This window comes from Staurois parvus, unplaced genomic scaffold, assembly GCF_062004578.1.
Source record: "Staurois parvus isolate SC_StPar_1 unplaced genomic scaffold, SC_StPar_1.0 ptg000003l, whole genome shotgun sequence".
NCBI classification, from domain to species: Eukaryota; Metazoa; Chordata; class Amphibia; order Anura; family Ranidae; genus Staurois; species Staurois parvus.
This window is the reverse complement of record NW_028317799.1, coordinates 678,012-695,750: the sequence shown is the minus strand read 5'-3', so window position 1 is coordinate 695,750 and position 17,739 is coordinate 678,012. Positions and strand designations below refer to the sequence as shown.

The window sequence follows — 17,739 nt, the reverse complement described above, 5'->3', positions numbered from 1 at the left end:
ACCTATCTCCGAGACATGTCTACACGATATGAGAACAGATCACCCTGTACCCCTAAGAGGCACAGGGTGACTTACACATAAGAGGGATATGGGGAGCTGAGACAGGGGTCTCCCCACCTCTCCAAAGTGAGCTGTGTTCCATGGGCCCCCCACCCAAATTCACTCCCGTCACAGCCACTAAGGCTGCTGGGACTTGTAGTCTCTCATTCATTCTGTGAATGAGTGACGTGACCCGGTGGGCGGAGCCCCATGCGGCCACGTTTTTTAAAAATTTGACATCTAGCAAAGGGGGAAGAAAATCTCCTGTTAGCTGTCAAAGTGGGGAGTGGGAGCTGGTCTGATTGTAACATGTTACACCCTGATAATGGGTGTAACATGCAATATGTTATGACAGGTGGACTTATCCTTTAACAATATTGTTTATCCAATGCAGGCCACATGTTAAAGTCCAAGTTCACGTTTGCATGGGTTGGTGTGGAACCACCCGTCTCCGTCAAAATTTCTCTAATTTCAGTCTTTTTTCTTTACAATCATCGGGAGCTGCCCATGGGTTCCTGGACAACTCCCCACCTGATCTATGCAGACAGTAATAAACCACCAAACCTGCAAGTAAAAACCTACATCACACAGTAGAGATTATCCATTTTCTTTTATCCCACTAACTGGACTTCAGAAAAGTTCCAACTACATCTACAACAAACCTACCCAAGCCCATGGCATGCAGACAAGAGCACACATCTCCTGGTGCCTATCACCCTATGAGGGCAGAAGAGCCCTGAACCTGGTGTCTCAGTATCTTGGAGATGTATTTTATTTGACTTGATTATGTGTATTTTGAGCTTTAACCATTGTTTGTCCTTACAACCTTTACAAATCTTCAATAAAAATGAATTAGAATAGGCCGATTCTCACTGAAGGCAGTTCGTTCATAGGGTGGACTGGCTTTTTCTATTAGGAATAACTCTCACCTCTTCCTGCTGAGCAGCACTCCGTGCCTTCTGGATCTCTTCTTCCGTCTGAGCACGCTCATTCGCCAGCGTCATCTTCATCCTGTTCAGTTCCTGCAAAGAGAGAGAACTAAAAATATTTGCCAGGTCAGGCAGTGGGCTTTATAGGATATGGGCTCTGAGGCAGATATGGAGGTAAAAAAACCTTCTGTGTGTAGCAGCCCCCCTAACACTTACCTGTGCCCCCCTCTTGATCCTGTGATTTCCATGAAAGCGTCGGTTCTCCGGGGACTCTCAATCCTGATTGGCTGAGGCAGCTGTCAGTCAGCTAGTGAGCCAATCAAGACACGCAGAGCCGCAGCTCGGTAGCATGCCTGCTCGGGTGCTCCCATAGCAAGCTGTTTGCCATGGCGGCACCCAACAGGTGAGAGGGGCAAGGAGTGCCGATACAGGTCCTGAGAAGATGAGGATCTGGGCGGCTCTGTGCAAAACCTCTGCACAGGGCAGGTAAGTATAGACATGTTTGTTATTTTTAAGAGAAAAAAAAGACTTTAGTATCACTTTAAGCAACGAAGACTCTGTTTTCTATCAACATACTGACAAATCAAGATGTGGAAAATAGATACACTATATTGGCTAAATGGTTAGCACTTCCGCCTGGCAGTACTAGGGTCGTCGGTTTGAATCCCAGCCACAGCACCACCTGCATTCATACATACACATACTAGGGCCAATTTACACAGGAGCCAATTAACCTACCAGCATGTTTTTGGAGTGTGGGAGGAAACCAGAGTACCCGGAGGAAACCCACACAGGCACAGGGAGAACATGCAAACTCCAGGCAGGTGGTGCCATGGTTGGGATTTGAACCAGCAACCCTACTGCTGCCAGACGGAAGTGCTAACTATTTAGCCACTGTGCTGTCAGGATCCCTGAGAAGCCTGGACCGTATCTGTGACAACAGCTGACAGCGGGCTTTAGCTTGCTGGCGGCTAGATCTGGGTCACAAGAATGCAGAACTAAATTGCCTCCTGTGATCCACAGGAGAAGTATGGCCAAAAGAGCCTCAAAACTGAAGAAGTGGTCTTAAATGTGTTAATTTATACCTACAGTTCTTGAATAATATACCCTGTAAAAACTCTATTGAATCTTTTGTTGCTATATATCTGGTGATCCTGCCAATTCCCTTGGTTCCCCTATGAAACTGATCACGCCAAGCATAGAAGCAGATCCATTGCTGGCATGGTCAGTTTCCGTCCCTGGGATCACTGCTAGGAGATACAAGCATGCTGTGCCTGTATCTCCTGTAGTCCGTCTTGTGGCCATGCTCCACCTGCTCAGCCCTGCTGTGCTGCGGTTGCAGTGAGTATGGATCCACTATGTGTGACGTCACACTATGCCCGCCTGCGTCCTGTAGACACACCACCTGCTATGGGGAGGGCGGACATGAAAGAGGCAAAGATAAAAAGTCAAAGATAAAAAAAAGTACAAACAATTGTTTTGGTTTATGGTAAAAGCAAACCATTTCTAGGTGCGGTCTTATTCCTGAGTTCCCGAGTAGTGAATGGTTACAACCACTGCAGTTTTTTTTTTTTTTGTTTTTTGCTGCCTCTGTCTGAGGGATTTTAGCAGAGAGACAAGAAGGGAGAGGAAATTTCTACAAAGCTGGACAGTTGTCACTGAACTGGAAAATTTGCCATCACTTTAGGTTTTGTAGACAACTGTAAAATTCTGGATTTCCCATCACTTTTGCAAGTCCCGTATGCAAGCCCTATTATATATTGAAAGAAATCATTGAGACGACATACAAGCGAACCTGTCCTGACAAATAGCTCCCAACCAGGGGCGGACTGACCATTGGGGAACTCGGGCACTGCCCGAGGGCCTGGGGTCAGTAGGGGGCCCCATGAGATGTCCCTGGTACCTTTCATATGCTTTTTTGGGTGTGGTTTGGGTGTGGGCGAGGACATAGGGGCCCCATGAACCCCTATTGCCCGAGGGCCCAATGAGTTGTCAGTCCACCCCTGCTCCCAACTTATTCTTCAAACAGCAATCTACAAAATATTAAAGTGATTCTAAAGGCTTATTTAACCTCCTCGGCGGTATTATTATTTCAGATTTTTGGTGCTGAAAGCGGTACCATTATTTTGCATGGAAATTTGGTGTTTTATATTGTAGGCCTGTAATTTTTAGGAATAACTCACTGAAATCTGTCCGAACAAGAGTCTAGTAAACATCCCGGATATGATAAAACTTGAAACACGAAATCATAAATTATAATTTAATAAATAATCATAAAAAATAATAATATAATAATAAATTTAATTCAATAATGTAATCAAACCAAAAACACTGAAATTTGAAATATAGCGCCAAGTTCACACATCACTGAGCAAAGTCGCAAAATCGTTTTCAGTGTCTGATGAGGAATTTCCCCCACGAATCATTATCACTCAATTCTGCAAGTGGTTCTGATTTACTATCGCTGTTCTCTAGCCGGTCTAAAACCGCTTTTGACTAAAGGGACGCTTTTTGGACGCCATGGACATTTCTCAGTTTCCAGGCAATAAGAACAGTAAAAATGCAGGCAGGGCTCCGGACAAAGCACTCGGGACAAAATGTATGTGAAATGGTTTGATACAGGAATGTTTTACTATGTGATTTTAGTGTATTTAGTGAATGTCACTTTTTGTCATTTTCAGATTTCCCGTCGTTCCGTCCCCCGTACGTCCCGACGCTCGCAGGGGACGGAACCCGGAAGACAGATGCCGGCATCGGCCGGATTACATTGCCGGGGACACTGCAGGAGAGACATCACGGGAGTGCAGGACAAGGTAAGTGATCGAGGGATCGTGGAGCAGCGCCGCATGGTATTCCTGAGTGTAGCTCGGGGTTACCGCTTGTGGTACTGAAACTTTACCCCGAGCTACACTCAGGAATACCTCCAGGGGGGTTAAAAAAAAAATATATAACAAAAAATATATAAAAATTATAACAAACATGTCTATACTTACCTGCTGTGTGTAATGGTTTTGCACAGAGCAGTTCAGATCCTCCGCTTCTCGGGTCCCCCACTGGCACTCCTAGCCCATCCCTCCTGTCGGGTGCCGCCACAGCAAGCAGCTTGCTATGGGGGCACCTACTGCTCCGTGTGTCCATTCACACACAGAGCTGCGGCTTGGCCCCCCCTCTTTCTTCTCATTGGTTCACTGACTGTGATTGACAGCTGTGGGAGCCAATAGCTCCTGCTTCTGTCTCGGCCAATGAGGAGAGGGAGTCCCAGGATAGCTGCGACTCCCATGCACATCGCTGGATCGAGAGGGGGCTTAGGTGAGTATTGGGGGGGCTGGGGGGGATGCTGCACACGGAAGGTTTTTTTTATTCTAAAAAACCTTGAGCCTTTACAACCATTTTAAGACTCGTAACAACCAACCACCATTTTTATTTCAATGACTCTAGCAGGATAATAGTGTGATAGTATGCTAAGGTTTACTGCGTCTTGCTTTTTCACCGTACACAGCAATGTTGAATAATCCAGCAGATCTCACCTCCTCGAGCGCTAATTTTGTGGCTTCAATCCGCTGAATTCTTTCTTGCGCCGCTCTTTCGTTGTCCTCCAGGTGGCGGGTCATGTGCTCCGACTGTAATCACATAAAAGTTAGGCTCGCTCTTTCATGTTACGGGGTATCCAGCTGAAGCAGAAACATTCCACAAAGGCTTACTTCTTTCTGCCGCAGAACACTGGCATCATCCTGGGCCTGTCGGAATCTCTTTTTTTCTGCTTCCAAACGCTCTGTAAAGAAAAAAAGGAAAAAAAAACCAAAAAACTATGTAGTGCCAAGGCCCATCTAACTGGATACAAATTAAATCCCGAGTCCTCTTCAGATCTTTTTCAGATGCATCACTTTATATATTTATTACAGGCATTTATATAGCACTATACAAAGAAAAATATTTAACCATTTCAATACCGGGCAATTTTACCCCTTCCTGCCCAGGCCATTTTTCAGGTTTCCGCGCTCTCACACTTTGAATGACAATTGCGCGGTCAAACAACATTGTACCCAAACTAAAATTTTATCATTTTCTTCACACAACTAGAGCTTTCTTTTGGTGGTATTTAATCGCCGCTGGGGTTTTTATTTTTTGCTAAATTAACAAAAAAGTCCGAAAATTTTGAAAAAAACACGTTTTTCTTTGTTTCTGTTATAAAAGTTTGCAAATAAATAATTGTTCTTCATAAATTTAGGCCGAGATGTATTCTGCTACATGTCTTTGGTGAAAATAACCCAAATTAGGATGTATTTTTTAGTTTGTAGGAAAGTTATAGAGTTCACAGACTATGGTATAGATCTGAATATTGATCGATCCTGAAGTGCTGACAGCCAATCTAATTTCTTGAGGTCCAAGAATGTCAGAAGAGTACAGATATCCCCCAAATGACCCCTTTTTGCAGAGTAGACAGTCCGACGTACTTCATAAGAGGCATGGCAAGTTTTTTGAAGTTGTATATTTTTTTTGTCATAATTTTTCGGAAAATAAAAAAATAAAAAAAATTATTTTCACTATTTTTTTTTTTACATACTGTCACCAGTGCAGTACAGCGTCATCATATAACTGGCATGGCGGTGATCAGGGACACTGACTGGTGACAGCGTGAAAAAAAAATATAGTGAATGCGGGGTCCTGGGAGAGCAGATATAGTGATTGCAGGGTCCGGGGAGACCGGAAATAATGAATGCAGGGTTCAGGGAGACCAGATATAGTGAATGCAGGATCCAGGGACACCGGATATAGTGAATGCAGGGTCCGGGGAGACCGGATATAGTGAATGCAGGGTTCTGGAAGACCAGATATAGTGAATGCAGGGTCCAGGGAGACCATATATAGTGAATGCAGGGTCCAGGGAGACCAGATATAGTAAAGGCAGGGTCCGGGGAGACCAGATATAGTGAATGCAGGGTCCGGGGAGACCAGATATAGTGAATGCAGAGTCCGGGGAGACCAGATATAGTGAATGCAGAGTCCGGGGAGACCAGATATAGTGAATGCAGGGTCCTAGGAGAACAGATATAGTGAATGCAGGGTCCTGGGAGACCAGATATAGTGAATGCAGAGTCCGGGGAGACCAGATATAGTGAATGCAGAGTCCAGTGAGACCAGATTTAGTGAATGCAGGGTCCAGGGAGACCAGATATAGTGAATGCAGGGTCCTGGGAGACCAGATATAGTGAAGGCAGGGTCCTGGGAGACCAGATATAGTGAATGCAGGGTCTGGGGAGACCAGATATAGTGAATGCAGGGTCCTGGGGGACCGGATATAGTGAATGCAGGGTCCTGGGAGACCAGATATAGTGAATGCAGGGTCCAGGGAGACCAGATAGATATAGTGAATGCAGGGTCCTGGGAGACCAGATATAGTGAAGGCAGGGTCCTGGGAGACCAGATATAGTGAATGCAGGGTCCGGGGAGACCGGATATAGTGAATGCAGGGTCCTGGGAGACCGGATATAGTGAATGCAGGGTCCTGGGAGACCAGATATAGTGAATGCAGGGTCCAGGGAGACCAGATATAGTGAATGCAGGGTCCTGGGAGACCAGATATAGTGAAGGCAGGGTCCTGGGAGACCAGATATAGTGAATGCAGGGTCTGGGGAGACCAGATATAGTGAATGCAGGGTCCGGGGAGACCAGATATAGTGAATGCAGGGTCCGGGGAGACCAGATATAGTGAATGCAGGGTCCGGGGAGACCAGATATAGTGAATGCAGGGTCCGGGGTTTAGTAACACTTTAAGCCTTGTAACAACCAGCACCTACCTTCTGCCTGAATTGCTCGAAGCTTGAGCTCTGCACTTGTGTTGGTCAGTTCCTGCTTTAGCTCAAAAAGCTGTTCCTGCTGTCCTGAACCCTTCCTCTCCAGCTCCTCCACCTGTGGAGTCATACAATGGACAATCATCATTAGGATCACTCAAGGTACACTTGTCAGGACAGACTTATGTAGGCTGCCATTGCTGACCTCTCCGTTTGAGAATGTCAATTTCCTAGCTAATGCTTTGGTTTTAATTCCTTCCTGAAACATTGCATTAGCTACAAGCTTTTAATAAAAACTATTTACATCTAAATGTCTTAAAGATTCATTCTTTTCTTACAGTTTACCTGATATTCAGCATCATTCAAACCACTTTTTCTCACCCCAGCTGCCATGAGTCTGCTCCCACCCAGGGGCGGACTGACAACTTATGGGGCCCCCGGGCAATAGGCGATCATGGGGCCCCTGTGTCCTTGCCCAAACTCAAAAAAGCCTATGGAAAAGGTACCAGGGGCATCTCAGGGGCCCCATACTGACCCCAGGCCCTCGGGCTGTGCCCGAGTTTCCAAATGGTCAGTCTGCCCCTGCTCCCAGCTGAACAGTGAAAGGAGAAGCAGTACAATGATGATCTCATCCCTCTTTTCTCTGCTTTCTCTTCTATCAGCATGCCTTCTGTGAGCACATGAACTGATCGGTGACTACAGAGCTGCAATAAGTTGTGCTTTTCATATTTGCCTGGAATCCAACTTTAAAACATAGTCACCCATGCCAGCATCAAATTTTATCTTTAGAAAGGTTTCTATTTAGCAGACAGGTTCCTTACCATATTTGAGCAATGCTCTATAAGACAAACTATATGCAGCTTTTCGTTGCTGGATGTGGAGATGTGGTCATAGTTACACAGTGACATAGTTAGTCTGGCTGAAAAAAAGACAAAAGTCCATCCAGTTCAAACATTAAAAAAAAAAAGTTATAATCCTATACCCACATTTCATCCAGAGGAAGGCAAAAAAAAACCCCCAGCAAAGCATGATCCAATTTGCTCCTGCAGGGGAAAAAAATTCCTTCCTGATCCTCCGGGGGGGCAATCGGATAATCCCTGGATCATCCTTTACCTCCTTATCCTGGATGGGTAGGATTGCTGCAGTTAAAATGGTATCGCTACCCAGAATCCTCTATTTTCACACTTTGCCTGTGGCAGTTCCAGCTACCAATCTCCACAAGTTTCAGAACGACATAATATGTATTTGGGGCCCCAGGGGCCACAGAGTAGAACACAGAACGCTATAGAGTCTCAGGTGGACTGGGGGTTCCAGATCTCAAGGAATATTACAAAGCCGCTCAAATAACTCAACTGACCCAATTATATTCTGATTTTTATAGATTTGACTGGATAGCATTGGAGGCACAAGCCTGCGCTCCATAGATCTCCCAATCTGGATATCCCCCAAGAGTAGGAAGGCAATTCTTTGTTCTGCCTTGTCCCATTCTTTACACTTATGGGACTCTCCCTGCAAGCTGGTGGCGATCCAATCTCCCTGCACTCCAGTGACACCATTATTCAATAACTTGGATTTTCCTTTTGGCCTTAGCTATAATTCAAATGGTGGATAGACAAAGGTCTATACCTTATAGGACACTTTAGAGACCATATGGGGATATGGCCTGTAACATATTTTGTGCAACAGCTTGACATGCCTGATACTGAGTGTTACCACCTGCAGTAAAGCCCCCATTTTCTCCGCTCTCTGCAATGGCATACTACTGATTATATCCCACTGACGAAGCTGCGTGACCCTGTGGTGCAACGTGTAGGGGAGGGGCTTGTGAGGTCACGACGCTTGCAGTCATTGGAACATCGAGGAACACAAGATGAGTGAGATTTATGGATCCATGTTTTGTATATTATGCTAAATATATGTGGTGCCATTCAGCACCTTTGTATGTCAGTGGCCATTTTAAGTTTTAAATAAAGCGGATTAATATAAGACACTATTAGGCATTCATTTTTTATATCAATCAGAAGAGAAAAGGAGTAGTAAGAGGCATGTGGTGAAGGTGATCTGTTTATGTAGAAAGAAGATTCCTCCTCGAGGTTCATCGCCACCCCAGTCCGTTAAATGGACATAAGCGCATTACGACCAAGAATTATATGTTAGGTCAAAATATTCAGGTGAGGGCACAAATGTGGTGTTTGGTGCAGGAGCACGGATTTTGAAATATGAAGATTTGTATGTTTTCATAGGAATACAGATATAGGTTTGAGAAGAGGATGTCACAACATTGATCATATCTCAATCACAATATAGAGGACTCACGAACTTTGAATCACTGTTAGATTTTGTTGATTTTTGTGTTTATTAATGTATGTGTAAGGTTCATGGAGTTTTGAGAAGTACGGCATTAATATATTTTTTATTTCTACTACAGATATTACCACATCATTTGAAAACAGATATTTTTGTGTTGAAGCTCAGAAGGGGTGCACCTCTGAACTGTATAAGTTGCTTGTCGCTACCTTTGTTGAAAAAATCACCTACATGTTAGTTTGAGTAATGGATATAAGATCTGAGATAAACATGAAGAACTGGTTTTTGAGAATTCAAAAAAGGCATTATGAATGTATTCCTAGCGGAAGCTGGATATAAGGTACTCCCTCGTTGGTACTTTGTTCCTGAATGCCTGTCGAAAATGTACCCTGGCTTCTCCTCACTCTGTTTTCAGGGATGTGGGGAAGTGGTTACAATGTGCCATGTATAGTGGACTTGCCCTAAGGTCAAACAGTTCTGGCTACAAGCAAAAGTATACCCCATGGCGCCGCAAGCTGTGGATGGAAGGAAAACGATCACTCCATCGGCAAGTGAGAAGAGGGAAGCATGAGTCCAATCGATTCCAGTGTCAGCCAATACATTCGAAGGGATGGATGCTACTCAACTGACCCCAGGAGTCCAATATTTAGAAATGTTAAGGAATGGTCTCAGCCGCCATTCTGGCTACACCTCTGAAACATTTCAACCCACACCCACCGGGGCTTGGTCACAGAGGTAGTGAGGATGTGAGAAGCCAGGAAATATATATGTATCATTAGCCTTGAAAAAGGAATCAGGTGTGTATGTGTGATGATAGAAAACAGGAAGAAGACAAGAGAAATTGAACAGTAATGCTGAAATCCAAAGGAAAAAATAAATTATATACACATATCTCAAAAAGAAAGAAAATTAATAAATTAAATATAGTGTGAATAAAAAAGAAAGAAAAAAAGGGGGGGGTGAAGGATCAGTCTCTAAAATTAAGCTTTATTCTGAATAAGGTACAAATAAGTTAAAATAAAAAAGAAGACAACTATGTGTATGTGTGAAAAATAAAAACTGTTATAAAAACAAAATTTTTGGAACTCTTAGTCCTCATCAGGGACATCATGCAGGACAATGGGGAGAAGAGGAAGGGGGGGGGGGGAAGAGGAAGGGGGGGGGAGGAGGAAGGGGGGGGGAGGGAAGAGGAAGGGGGGGGGAGGGAAGAGGAAGGGGGGGGGAGGGAAGAGGAAGGGGGGCGGAGGGAAGAGGAAGGGGGATGGGGCAAAGGATGCAAGGTCATTCCTTGACCTATTTGGTGACTGTGATTAATGTTGCCAAAAACCCCAAAGTGGTGCTGCTTAGTGAACCCATAGATAGGGTTTCCAGATCTACTAAGGCCTTGATATATTTTATGATCCTAGTGGCTAAAATTGCTATAGCGACCGCTTGGAAGAGCCCAAAAGTTGATTTAACACTGATGGAATGTAAATGCTTGTGGATAATGGTCAACAAAAAAAAAGGTTAGCATCCTATGTGACACTTCTACAAGGTATGAATGGATTTGGAACCCGTGGACTGGCTATATACAATTCCCTTCTTAAATAGTTTTTTGGTAGTGTGGGTGGATTTGGTGCTTGGGTAGACAGTACTTCTTTCCAAACTTTTTTTTCAGGCTCTTTCTGCTTTTCTTCTCCTTTTCCTTTTGATGGTACAATGATTCTTTACTATTCACACTGGGTTTTATTGTAACATGTTGGTTGTGTATCAGCTTTCTGCCTGAGCAGCATAGAGAGGATGTCTAATCACAGCGTATAGGATGGGTACCCCTAGACCCGGCTCACTATTCATTATTCAATATTTGTTAGTTTCTGGTTGCTCTTTGCTGGCTTACTTCAACCCTTATAAGTCGCTATATCTTAACATTGAATGTCTCTCACCTGTGTAGCGAGATTTATTTCAATTTATGATCAAGATCGTTTTCTTCTCTTAACCATGTCAGTACCGGGCACTTCCTGCCCAGGCCAATTTCCAGCTTTCAGCGCTGTCGCACTTTGAATGACAATTGCGCGGTCATGCAATACTGTACCCATATGAAATTTGTATAATTTTTTTCACACAATTAGAGCTTTCTTTTGGTGGGATTTAATCACCACTGAGTTTTTTATTTTTTGCTAAATAAAACAAAAAAACACCTGAAACTTTTGAAAAAAAAAAAAAACAAAAATGCACTTTTCTTCGTTTCGGTTATAAAATTTTGCAAATAAATAAAATTTCTTCATAAATTTAGGTCAAAATGTATTCTGCTACAAGTCTTTGTTGAAAATAATAATAGTAATTGAATTTGTATTTTTTTTTCAAATGTTTCTTTTTTTTTTAATTAATTTTTTCTTTTTTTTACAATTTTATTTTTCAACACTGTGACCAAAGCAATACAATGTTACCATAGTAACATTGAACTACTCTGGGCAAGTGATCAGGATTTTTTTTTTTTAACACGTGATTGCTAATACCAATGTATTTCATTGATATTTGCAATCATTGTTACTGAATGAAACTGAGTATTTTGTTGTAATTAGCTGTGATTGGGCAAAGCTGATCACATGATACAGATGGGCTGTGATTGGCCCTGTCTGTATCATGTGACTGCCTTGACCAGTCACAGCTAACAACATAATTGTATACAATGGATGACATGACAGGAAGCCATCCATTGCATACAATTGACATGTGATCTGCTGTGATTGGTCACAGCGGTCACATGACACTGGCAACAGGCAGGTGTAGTGACATGTCAGACAGATCGCGCCGCTGCGAGGGTCCGTGAGTGGCTCCTTTTGACAGGACGTCATATGACGCCCAGTCACAACGGCGAGTGTCTCGCCAGGCCGTCAATCTGCTATCGGCCGGGTGGGAAGGTGTTAATCGAAACTTCAATAAACATATTGAAAGAGAAAGCTTCCTATTAATACAGAAGACCAGCAATCCCTATTATGTAAACCAATATAGGAATACAGTATATAATCAACCATTTAAAATGTTTAAATGCTAAACTCTCCCTAGCAATCTGTTATCATACAGCATAGATCTGAGGCTTACCTTGCTGCGGTAGACGAGGGTTTTCTCATTGGCAGCTGCCAGTTCCTGCCTAAGTCTCAGCTCACGTGTTGCAAACTCCTAAAAAAAAATGAGACCCCATTATTGACATTTGATCTAACCTTCTGCTGATTACAGTTGCCTTCTGCTTTATGCAATCTCTTTCCACCTTCATCGCAAGATTAAACAGCAATGGGCAGCATCAAACAATCCCAGCCTTGCAGTTGTAGCTAGCACAGGTGGAAGTGCTAACCATTTAGCCACTGTGCTCTTCCCATACCTGTAGACCCTTCAGATACCTGTAGACCCTTCCCATACCTGTAGACCCTTCTCATACCTGTAGACCCTTCTCATACCTGTAGACCCTTCCCATACCTGTAGACCCTTCCCATACCTGTAGACCCTTCCCATACCTGTAGACCCTTCCCATACCTGTAGACCCTTCAGATACCTGTAGACACTTCCCACACCTGTAGACCCTTCAGATACCTGTAGACCCTTCCCATACCTGTAGACCCTTCCCATACCTATAGACACTTGAGATACCTGTAGACCCTTCCCATACCTGTAGACACTTCCCATACCTGTAGACACTTCCCATACCTGTAGACACTTCCCATACCTGTAGACACTTCCCATACCTGTTGACACTTCCCATACCTGTAGACCCTTCCCATACCTGTAGACCCTTCCCAAACCTGTAGACCCTTCCCATACCTGTAGACCCTTCCCATACCTGTAGACACTTCCCATACCTGTAGACACTTCCCATACCTGTAGACACTTCCCATACCTGTAGACACTTCCCATACCTGTAGACCCTTCCCATACCTGTAGACCCTTCCCATACCTGTAGACACTTCCCATACCTGTAGACACTTCCCATACCTGTAGACCCTTCCCATACCTGTAGACCCTTCCCATACTTGTAGACCCTTCCCATACCTGTAGACCCTTCCCATACCTGTAGACACTTTGGATATTTTTCACAACTCCGTCCGGTCCTCTTCTCTAGGAAGAATCAGCCGTTAGGATGAGCGCCACCTAGACGTACAGGAGCAAGCGCTATCCTCCTGAGCCCTGCACAGGCCCAGTGCTATCTCATGTCAAGTTAGAAGACCTCAGCAGCTGCAGTGCTCTCTCTCCTTTCACAGCTGCTGAGCTCATCTGCTCAACAGAGAGCACATATGTGGGGCTCGAAAGAAGGACGGCATTCCTTCCTGTACTGCTAGGAGGTCCAAACGGCTGGTCTGTTCTACAGTGAGGACAGGACAAAGCTGTGAAAATTACCAAAAATGTTTGGGACAGGCTTCACTGCAGGAACAAATGGCCTACAAGTATAAGAGAAGCAAATATTGATATTTATAAAATCAAATGTAAAATGATAAAGTAGTGTTCGTGAACTACGAGTATTTTTTTTTTAACTAAACCTTTAAGGTGTCAATAGACATTAGAGGACCGTCATATAATCTGGCAAGCACACAAAGGACCCAGATGAGCATTCTTGGGGAACCAAACAACTAAGAGAGAAGTGTGGGTTTAGAAAAAACAAAAAAAAAAATTTTTATACTTACCTTTGTTGATGTGGCATCAATTCGATACTGCAGCTCTCCCCTGCTGGCTCTACACCTAGAACTGAGCAATCAAAGACCGCTGATCACTCGTTTCATGGATCCACTCTGACCACTGAGACTGACAGTCATTGGCTCTTTGCTCTGCCCCTCCAACGCTCACTGGTGCGCAGGACTGAGCAGAGGGTGGGAGTGGCTGGTTCAGGCTCTCACCAGGGCACTGAGAAGCTGAGAAGTGAAACAAAAAGAAAGCGCACCAACCTTGTGCATTCCTCAGTAAAATGTGATTTTATTGAATTATTAAATATACTCACAAACAGAGAAGTATAACAAGCCTATAAGATCCTCAATGGAACTCTAGTAGTGTGAAACCTGTGCAAGTCTCTTCACGAGGGAAGACTCACAAGGTAGGACTGACGCATTTCGAAGGGAGTCCCTTCTTCATCAGAGTTGTGGGACTCCCTTCGACTCCCTTACTTTGAGAGTCTGCCCTCGTGATGAGACTCGCACTGGGTTCACACTCCTAGAGTTCCGTTGAGGATCTTATACGCTTGTTATACTTCTCTGTTTGTGAGTATATTTCTTAATTCAATAAAATTACATTTTACTGAGGTAATGCTCAAGGTTGGTGCGCTTTCTTTTTGTTTCACTTATCAGCCTCTCAGTGCCCTGGTGAGGGCCTGAGCCAGGCACTCCCACCCTCTGCTCAGTCCTGCGCACCAGTGAGTGCTGGAGGGGCAGAGCAGAGAGCCAATGACTATCAGTCTCAGTGGTCAGAGTGGACCTGAGAAGCGAGGTACTGATCGGGCTTCCCCAGCCTTGTTTAGAACCGCAAAACCTTTTATGCATTGGTGGACGAATTTCTACAAGTTCTTTTTCCATCCATCCACCCTTGCTCTGGGTCATAGAGCGCAGTAGGTGTTTTTGTTTCCACTGAGAGGCTGAGCCAGCTGCTGATCAGGCATCTGAGTGGATCTTGACAATATTGTCAGGATCCCTGCAGAGCCTGGACCAGCTCTGTGATGTCAGCCAACAGCAGACTTTAGCCTGCTGTTGGCTGAATCTGGTTCACAGGAGCGCAGAACTAAATGCACTCTTGGGACCCATAGAAGAAGTATGTTATATTCTGAGCTGGGATCACATTGCCGTGTGCGGGAGGCTAAAGCGCCAGGAGAGTGTAGAGGAGCCCAATGAGGGTCTGATGGAAAAGGCCAAGGAGCTGTGAGCTAAATAACTTTCAGGATCCTATCCGGAGAATGGCTGCAGGGCAGCCCCAGGTCCAGAGGAGGGAGTCTCTTTCCATGCTGCACACTTGGTCCATTTTAAAGGGGGCTTCTGGTAGATCTTACAACCATCATATAATTCTACTAATTGCGCATTTAGTATGTGCATCTGGTGAGTGCGCATTTTTTTACCATATCTCCTGCACGGTCTTAATGGAGTATAATCACATGAAATTCTTCTGATATCACTTGGGCAACAGGATCTTCACAAAGCACCATTTTCTGACTGCTGTCAGATTTTCACCATTATATGAACTTTTTTCTGTTTATTGACTTTTTTTAGTTGCACGCAACATATTGTGCTTCTTATAATGAAGGACTTAACATTTTGTATTTATTTATTTCATTATGTATATCACTAATTTTTTTAGTGCTGCACTTATTGATTTTACATAAAAGAAGCATGACCAAAAAGAGCTTTGGGCATACTTCGCCTTTAAGCATGTTGGGAAACACTGGCCAAACACTATTGTTTTCCCCTTGAGCCATGATTGTCTACACGAGGTCTCCCTTCCGTTACCCAAACAAGCTTGATCACAGAGGTCATACTAAAAGCCTTAGTGGCTGAATGGTTAGCACTTTCGCCTGGCAGTACTGGGGTTATTGGTTCAAATCCCAGCCACGGCACCTCCTGCCTGGAGTTTGCATGTTCTCCCTGTGCCTGCGTGGGTTTCCTCCAGGTACTCCAGTTTCCTCCCACACTCCAAAGACATGCTGGTAGGTTAATTGGATCCTGTCCAAATTGTCCCTTGTATAGGAATGTGAGTTAGGGACCTTAGATTGTACGCCCCTTGAGGGTTAGGGACTGATGTGAATGTACAATATATATGTAAAGTGCTGTGTAAATTGACGGCGCTATATAAGTACCTGAAATAAATATTCTCTTCAGTTCATCTGACACACACACAGAACATTGGATGTGAGAGGGCAGGTGCGCAAGTACAGGGAGAATCACCAGCTTTACGTCATCTGCCATTTCAAGCTGATTACAATATCTTTTAACCACTTCCCGACCGGCCGTTGTATATAAACGGCCGGACGGTGGCACTGCAGGGTCGGGTGGCCGTCTATAAACGGCCTCCCCGCACCCTGCTTGTGCGCGCTCCCTGGGAGCGCGCAGCACCGCGATCCGGTGCCCGCTGTGTCCTCCGGACACAGTGAAACACCGATCGTCGGACGGGACCTCTGTACGAGGTCCCGATCATGTGATCACTGATTGGCCAATCAGTGATCACATGCAAAGTAGTAAGCAAGATGTCACTTGTGACATCATTGCTTACTATGTGTGAAATCTGTGAATGATCACAGAGGTCACATGGTACAAGGCTATTCACAAAAGCCTTGTACCATGTGACAAGCTGTGACCAATCACAGCTCACTCTGTATTTCTCAATGAGTGCAGGAATGCACACTGAGAGAAAGAGAAATGATTGCTTTTACATCCTATATGGGTGTAAAAGCAATCAGTGTAAAAAAAAAAAAAAAAAAATCTTTATCACCCCTCACAATTAGTACAGTGTCACCATGGTGACACTGTACTGCTAGGGTGACAGTATGTAAAAAATAAATAAATAAATAAAAAATAATAATATAAAAAAATAAAATAAAAATGTAAAAAAAAATGTTAAAAATTATAATTTTTGCTTATAAACTAATTTGGATTTTTTTTTTTTACTAAAAAGATAACGGAATAAATTTTGGCTAAGATTTATGATGAAATATTATTTATTTGCAAAATTTTATAAAAAAAACACTTTTTTTAAAATTTTTTGGACATTTCATTTACATAGCAAAAAAATTCAAATCCCAGTGGTGAATAAATACCACCAAAATAAAGCTTTATCTATCTAAAAAAAATGGTAAAAAATTAATTTGGGTACAGTGTTGCATGACCGCACAATTGTCATTCAAAGTGTGATAGCGCTAAAAGCTGAAAATTGCCCTGGACAGGAAGGGGGTAAAAGTGTCCGGACTGGAAGTGGTTAATAGGATTACAAAGTAAATTCTGCATTATCTTTAGTGCAAAGATCTGCATAATACATTCCTCCCCCCATAAACACAAACTTGGTACAATCCCCCTCTGGCCATTGGTAGGATCAGTACAACATTCCCCTTATACCTCCTTGTCCTTTCGCAGCTCTTTAGCGAGTTGTTCCCGCAAGTTGGCACCGTCCCGCTTTGTCTGAGTGAGAATCAGCTCCAGGTCTTGTGCTTTCTGTTGTGAAAGGGTCAGAGCAGCGTCGGCCATGTGCAGCCTGGAAGAATGAAGAATATGTGGACTGTGGTCAAACCAGCGTCAGAAAGCGGCATTTCATATACATTTTCTGACAAGCACCACCCACCCGCCCAGTAGGAATGGGTACACTGAGTTTAGGACATAGTGGTTAGCAGGGGCGGACTGGCCATTTGGAAACTCGGGCACTGCCCGAGGGCCCGGGGTCAGTAGGGGGCCCCCATGAGATGTCCCTGGTACCTTTTTCATAGGCTTTTTTGAGTTTGGGCAAGGACACAGGTGCCCCATGATCCCCATGAGTTGTCAGTCCACCCCTGGTGGTTATAATTTTGTTCAAAAGCATGACTCCAATGTATTAGGGCCCGTTCAAACAAGCAAGTAGACATGTGCAGAATGAAAACAATTTGTTTAGTTACATTTCAAATCGATTCCTCAAGTTACTAATTTTGCTGCATTCGTAAGGAGATTCGTTTTGTTTATTCGTTTTCGACCGGATGCAGATTCTTC

General features: G+C 43.9%; 1 protein-coding gene across 1 annotated transcript in view; it reads right to left on the bottom strand.

The window, feature by feature from the left end:
* Window positions 1-17,739, bottom strand: part of LRRC45 (leucine rich repeat containing 45) — a 133,084-nt gene that overhangs the window by 8,246 nt on the left and 107,099 nt on the right. The window contains exons 10-15 of the mRNA XM_089669965.1: window positions 17,119-17,254; window positions 12,149-12,226; window positions 6,767-6,878; window positions 4,670-4,740; window positions 4,496-4,588; window positions 969-1,061 (exon numbers count right to left, since the gene is read on the bottom strand). Coding sequence (XP_089526091.1) covers window positions 969-1,061; window positions 4,496-4,588; window positions 4,670-4,740; window positions 6,767-6,878; window positions 12,149-12,226; window positions 17,119-17,254 — 583 coding nt within the window. The remainder of the gene's footprint in view (window positions 1-968; window positions 1,062-4,495; window positions 4,589-4,669; window positions 4,741-6,766; window positions 6,879-12,148; window positions 12,227-17,118; window positions 17,255-17,739) is intronic.